We start from the raw sequence: 6860 nt of genomic DNA, 5'->3' as shown, positions 1-6860 counted from the left end.
ACTAATTCTGAAACTAGTTATACTACGATTTTATCCCAACAAAGGTGGGATAAACATATCTCAAATTTAATCCCGTAATTAATTATCCCTTATTACTCATATCAACGAGCCTTAGAAGTTTCGATTTGAGTACTACGCATGAAGTTGTCTTTAATCAAAAACTTTATATTCAAAGTGAAATTTATTAAGTTGATTTTAAATTAGTTGGGTGCCAAAATAAGTACTAAATATACAAAAGGGGATCTGAAAAATAAATTTAACGAGTTCAGTTCTTAAGATTTTTAGCATAAAATTCATTGAATTATTAAAATTATTGGGTGTAATTATCAAATTTATTAGATTTCAGTAGATTTTTACATATAAATTTATGGGTTCTAATGAACTCGTAGCCCGCGAGCACAAAAAAACAAACAAACAAAAAAAAGAAGCCAAACTCGTCTTGCCTACTTTCTTTTACCTAATTGACGGCTCAGATTTCATCCCATTCCACAAACACGCGTCATCAGCCCTCCATCTTTTATTTATACTCCTCTCTCCCAACACTATTTCTGTAGTCTGCACTTCCATCTTCTTCACCAGCTCTTCACTCTCAATTCTCAAATAACAGCCATTTCAGCTTGCAAAATTACACCACATAGCCAAATTTTTACGAAAATGGCACCATCGACGAGCAACTTAATGTTATCAATGAAAGTTCTGTTAATTTCAATTGGCGCAGTTTCTTCAGCTATGCTCGTAAAATCCTCTGTTCCGTTGGTTATATATGAATTTCCTACGATTTGGAGCAGCTTGATTTCCAGTTGGCTGAAGCCTCCTTACCTCTACGTTGTACTCAACTGTATAATCATCATGATCGCCGCCACTTCTCGATCACACCGTAAGGAACATTCTAGCGGTGAATCACAGCCGTTGATTTCTGCCAGATCAACTCCGCCCTCAGATTTGATAGCAATTTCCCAGGCAAACGTTAACTTGAGTGAACCGGAGATGTCTGAGTTAACGCCGGTGGATGAATCGGAGGTGTTTGAGGTGAAGGCTGAACCGGTAAATATTGAACCGCAGCAGGTGGCTGAAGATGAAAACGATGATGAGGTTGTGATTTCGAATTCCGTTGTTACGCCGTTGCCTGAAGTGGAAACGGAGCTTCTTCAACAGCTAGCAACGGAGAAACCGCTGGTTTCTTCCCGGTTCGGTCACCGGAAACCGCTTACGAGAATGAATCCTGAAGGTAACAAATACTATACATTTCTCATAAAATATGTATATTTTAACCAAAAATATATATTTTATCGCTGTTATTTTGAAAGTGGCTGAAAATTTATAGTTCTAAAAAATTTATACTCCTATTTATTACTCTTTTATATTCTTCCAATTTATGCTACTATATTATTTTCTTATTCATCCGTACAAATGAATCATATACATTTTTATATTTGAATAATTCTCTTTATTGTTATATAAACATTATATTAGCATGTTTAAGTCATGAGTATATTTTAAAAATATCTTTTTTCTTTTGTAAGTGAGTTCAAACACTTCTTTAGGTTAATTCTGTAAATATTTGGAATTGCAGGGGTGAAATCGCTGAGGGTAGCAAGAGTGAAGAGACATGAGACATTAGAGAGTACATGGAAGAATATAACAGAGGGTCGTCACGTGCCGCTCACGAGGCACCTGAACATGTGGCAGCAGAATCATGGAAGTCAATCTCCGGTTCAAATTGAAAACAAGAGGAAAGCCGTACTTGAACCGTCGCCGAGTCAGGACGAGTTGAACCGGCGAGTGGAAGCGTTCATAACAAATTTTAACGAAGAAATGAGGTTACAGAGAGAACAGTCATTACAGCAGTATATGGAGATGATTAATCGTGGGGTTTAAAGTTAATTTTAGCAATTTCCCATTTTTTGGGTTTAAAAAAGGGTTTTTTTATTTTATTTTTTCAACAAAAGGTATTTTTTAATTTTTTTGGCAAGAACTGGTGGGGTTTGAATAGAGGAATAGGCAGTGAAAAGGAGCTAAAATTGTATATAGAAGTGTAAAATGTTCTTTTATTGTGTAAAGTTTAGGATAAACGAGAAATGAGATAATACTGTATCTATATCTATCTATATCTATATCTGTACTATATTAAAAGCACGAAGGTCCTATCGAAATATTGATCGTCTTTTTTACCCTTAGTAAGTGAATTCTACATTGGTTATAATTGTAATTGTGGTAATTAATTTTTTCCTTTTAGGAGAAAATATAATTGCGTGTGTTTTCCTTTAGGTTTATGATTCTTTAGATTTTACTTTGTTTTGGATTCTTACCGTATTTTTTTTGTATATTTTTTGTTTCGTTTAGGTTTAGAATTCTAGACTAGAATAGATTTTTATTAGTTTACAATGCTTTACTTACATTGTGTCTTTTATTTTCATTGTTACTTATGGTGTGTCTTTTCTTTGTTTAATTAGGGTTAGGATTTCGTTTAGGTTTAGATTACCAATAGTAGGTTTTGTGTCTTCTCTTTCGGATTTTAGAATTTTAGGACCAAAATAATTTAATATAAGGTAGTCAATATGGAGGAGCTGACCACTTCTATAAAAGAAGCCACAATTTTTACCTTTTTTATCATACGCTCTTCATATTATCGACATCTATATAGGTAAATTTGCTTGTGATTTGAGGTAAATTTTCTAACCTATAACATGTTCTTAAGGTTAAGCAAATAACTGCAAATTGAAAAGTTGTCAATTATGATTTTTGTTTATAATATTTGATATATGATCATTAGTTTTAAATTGACTTATTTACACATTGTACATGTTGTTTCAATCATTGCATTCGTAACATAAAATTGGTTAGAAATTCTTAAGTCATAACAATTGAAGATTTTATCAATTCAAGATTATTTTTGTTCAATGGTTTATAGTTAAAATTACTATAATTTTTATGCCATCTTTTTTTATATGTTCTATAGTTAAAATTACTAATTGTTATGCCAGCTCAAGCTGCTTGTATTTGTACGAAAAAATTAATTTGATTATCTCTTTTACTTTAATATATTATAATTTCAAATTTGTGTTCTTCAAGAGTAGCCTTTGGTAATTAGCATTCCTGCATCTATACAAAATTATGACAGTTTTACTGGTTCAGGTAACCAATTCTTCTTATCCCATAGATTTTATTTTATGTAATCTCTTTTATGCAGTGCCTAATTTTAGTACGTCTTAAAAGGTATTGCCTTTGTTGCAGTTTAACTATATTTTTTTTTACTCCTCGAGCCTTGAGATTGAGATATTACGTAATATCAATTTTATTTAAATTATATGCTAATTTAATATATTATTGTTGGAGGACCGTCGTTCTCCAGAAGAAAATTGCAATATTGGAGGAGTCTAACTCGATCAAACGTACTGACAAAATAAAAAGTTGCTAGCTTAATATTTTGTTAGTACGCTCATTGCGATTGGATCAAAATACATCAGTGCATTAGCAAATAATTTTTATTATATGTTCAATCCTTATTATGAGTTCAAGTATTTCCTTTAAATTTTCTTTTTAAAAAATTACTAAATGAACACTTGTGCTCACATGATTTCAATGATTAAATTTACAAATGAATATGTGATAATTAATATTTTACGAATACAAGAATTTTTTTAATAAAATACAGGTAAATATATAATAAATTGGAAAACTTACACAAATGTCCTAAATAATTCTCAACTTACNGAACGAATTACACACTAGTGTAGTGGTACTTCAAACCCCCAGTGTTTCAGCGAACACAAAGTTCGGTAGCAAATCACACTTACTTTTTGCTTTGTTTTGATGCTAAAAGTATGCAGAAGAAGGAGAGGAAACTCAGAAAATTGTAGTTAAAATTCTGAGCAGAATAGTGTTGTATTTATAGCCAAAGTTGGGTCTCTTCAGAATGGTTGTTTATGCAAAACGCCCACAACATAAATGCCATTACATAAATGGCCATTTACTCAATAATAAAGAGGGAAAATAAAGAGGGAAAATTGAAGAGGGTAGTTACTTTTCTGTTACCAAAACAGAAAAACGGATTGGATTTAATATTAATATTTAATATTAATATTTTGTTATTAAACCAAATATTTAATAACATTTCTGTTAATATTTTACTATTAACAAATAAATTTGGTCCAAAAAGTTAATCAATCAATCGATCATTTGACCAAATCCGAATCCGAATCCGAATCCGAATCCGAATCCGAAGCCGAAGCCGAAGCCGTAGCCGTAGCCGTAGCCGAAGCCGAAGCCGAGCCGAGCGAGCGACGACGACGACGGCGCGAGGCTTGCCTTCTTCTCAACTCTTTAAGAGCTAGAAGAAGAGCAATTGCTTATATACCCATAAAAAACCCTCTTCCTCTTCCAATATGGGACAATGCCCATCTGCCAAGGGAGGGGGAACTTAAAATTTCACTCAAAATTTACATTTCCCTCCATTTCCATTCACCTCTTTAAGTATTTAATATATTAAATTAACTACTTAAAAACCAAACAATCCCCCACATGAATGGGGAATGGCTATATAACGGAAGTATGCATGAAAAACTGTGTGATTCACAAGTAAGGATTAATTGCATCTGGATAAGTAGGTTTCCCTTTGAACTTTCCGTAGTGAACTTCTATGTCGGATATACTCGATCACTGGTAGATTTGATATCTTTGAACCGTCGAACTTTAAGTGTAACCTAGACAACCACAAGTCACACAAACTAACCCTTAACCGTCTTGGTTCTCATGTTTGTGTTCGTTTCAGCCATGAACACGCCTGGTTTCATAAGTGCGTAGAGAACTGGCCTTGCTGTGTTCTCCTTGAAGCGGCTAACACTTCAACACTTACATAGGTGATTCCTAAACGTGTCATCGTAGATACACTATTTGATATATCCTGTATCAAATTTAGAAATCATTAAAAACTCTATGCTTTATTTGGTACTGAACATTGTCTCATCACGAGAATTGACCAAAAGTTTAGTTGACAATGTTGAACCGTCATAAATGACTTTGTGATCTCCTTGACCTAGATCTTGGGATCTCCAGTCTTCTAGGTAGAGTTACGCCACTATGACTTGTTCTCGGCCACAGTCCCATTTCCCTTTGATGACTTCTCACTACCTTCTTAGTTAGGCCTTTTGTAAAGTGGATCTCGACACATTATTCATTGACTTTACATAGTCAATCGTGATAATTCCTCTAGAGAGTAATTGTCTATAACGGTTTTATGTTCTTCGTCGTATATGGCGAGACTTACCGTTATACATAACGCTCCCAGCTTCCAATTGCTTTGACTTATCATAATGTATGCATATTTGGTGCCACGGTTTGGGGCCAAAATGGAATATTTTCAAGAAATTCCGGAGCCAATTCAGCTTCTTCACGGCTTTATCCAAGGCTATGAACTCAGCCTCCATTGTAGAGCGGGCAATACAAGTTTGTTTGGATACTTCCAAGATACCGCTCCCCACCAATAGTGAATACATATCCACTTGTGGACTTGGAATCCAGTTGATCCGGTGATCCAATTTGCATCAACAGTATCCTCAATGACCGCAGGATATTTATTGTAATGCAAAGCAAAGTCCTGGGTATGTATTAAATACCCCAAAACTCGTTTCTGGCCATCCAATGAGATTGGCCTGGATTGCTCGTATATCGACTCATTTTACTTATAGCACAAGCTATAATCTGGTCGTGTACAATTCATTGATGTACATTAAGCAACCCAACACACGAGCATAATCCAATTATGATATGCTCTGGCCTTTTGTTCTTTGCTAATGGCAAGATTCACATCAATTGGAGTCTTTTGCAATTTTAAAGCCCAAGTGCTTGAATTTTTCAAGTACTGTCTTAATATAATGAGATGTGACAATGCTAGACCTTGGAGAAGTCTTATGGATTTTAATTTCCGAATTAAACAGCAACTCCCAAGTCTTTCATATCAAACTTGCTAGTTAGCATACACTTAGTAGCATTTATGTTAGCAATGTCATTACTCATTATGAGCATATCATCCACATACAAGTAAACAATGACTATGTGATTTGGAACATTTTTAATGTACACACTTTATCACATTCATTTATCTTAAATCCATTTGACAACATTGTTTGGTCAAATTTAGCATGCCATTGTTTGGGTGCTTGTTTTAATCCGTAAAGGGACTTAACAAGTCTACAGACTTCTTTTCTTTACTGGAACCACAAACCCTTCAGGTTTGTTCCATGTAAATTTCTTCCTCCAACTCTCCATTTAAGAAGGCCGTCTTAACATCCATTTAATGAATTTCAAGACCATAAACCGCAGCTAACGTACTAACGTTCGTATGGATGTAATTTTGTAACTGGAGAGTAATGTATCAGTAGTCAAGACCTTCTCGTTGTCTATACCCTTTGACCACAAGTCTTGCCTTATACTTGTCAATAGTACCATCATCTTTTATTTTCCTCTTAAAGATCCATTTAGATCCCAACGGTTTGTTTCCAGGAGGAAGATCAACCAATTCCCATGTATGGTTGTTTAGTATGGATTTATTTCACTATTGACCGCATTTTTTCCATAACAATGATTCCGAATGAAGACATAGCTTCTTTATGTTTGGGCTCATTTTCCAATAAGAAAGTCACAAAATCTGGTCCAATGAAGTACGATTCTTTGACGTTTAACTACGTTTTGGATCTTCTTGGTTTAATGGTACTTTCTTTTGTTTCTTCCCGAGTCGTTTAGACCTTCACCAATCGACTCACATTCCTTTAATAACGGGATATATTTATTTTTCAAAGGAACTTCAGCAATTATCTGATTCTAATACGTATTATTATGAATGTCGGGATTTTCCGATTTAT

General features: G+C 34.2%; 1 protein-coding gene across 1 annotated transcript; it reads left to right on the top strand.

The window, feature by feature from the left end:
- The first annotated feature begins 533 nt into the window (after positions 1-533).
- LOC109243597 lies at positions 534-2110 on the top strand. Its single transcript, XM_019410551.1, has 2 exons — positions 534-1228; positions 1574-2110. Exons 1-2 carry the CDS (start codon positions 655-657, stop codon positions 1876-1878), a joined length of 879 nt encoding a protein of 292 aa, XP_019266096.1. The 5' UTR covers positions 534-654; the 3' UTR covers positions 1879-2110.
- Positions 2111-6860: the final 4750 nt, after the last annotated feature.

Source organism: Nicotiana attenuata, unplaced genomic scaffold (assembly GCF_001879085.1).
Source record: "Nicotiana attenuata strain UT unplaced genomic scaffold, NIATTr2, whole genome shotgun sequence".
Classification (NCBI taxonomy): domain Eukaryota; kingdom Viridiplantae; phylum Streptophyta; class Magnoliopsida; order Solanales; family Solanaceae; genus Nicotiana; species Nicotiana attenuata.
The sequence above is the reverse complement of the archived record's forward strand: the minus strand, read 5'-3'. Positions and strand labels throughout refer to the sequence as shown.

Bases quoted from the DNA above. Each gene is read 5' to 3' on its own strand.
- LOC109243597 (XM_019410551.1), top strand. From the start codon at position 655: ATGGCACCATCGACGAGCAACTTAATGTTATCAATGAAAGTTCTGTTA. The intron at 1,229-1,573 runs GTAACAAATACT...TTGGAATTGCAG, and splicing joins TACGAGAATGAATCCTGAAG to GGGTGAAATCGCTGAGGGTA.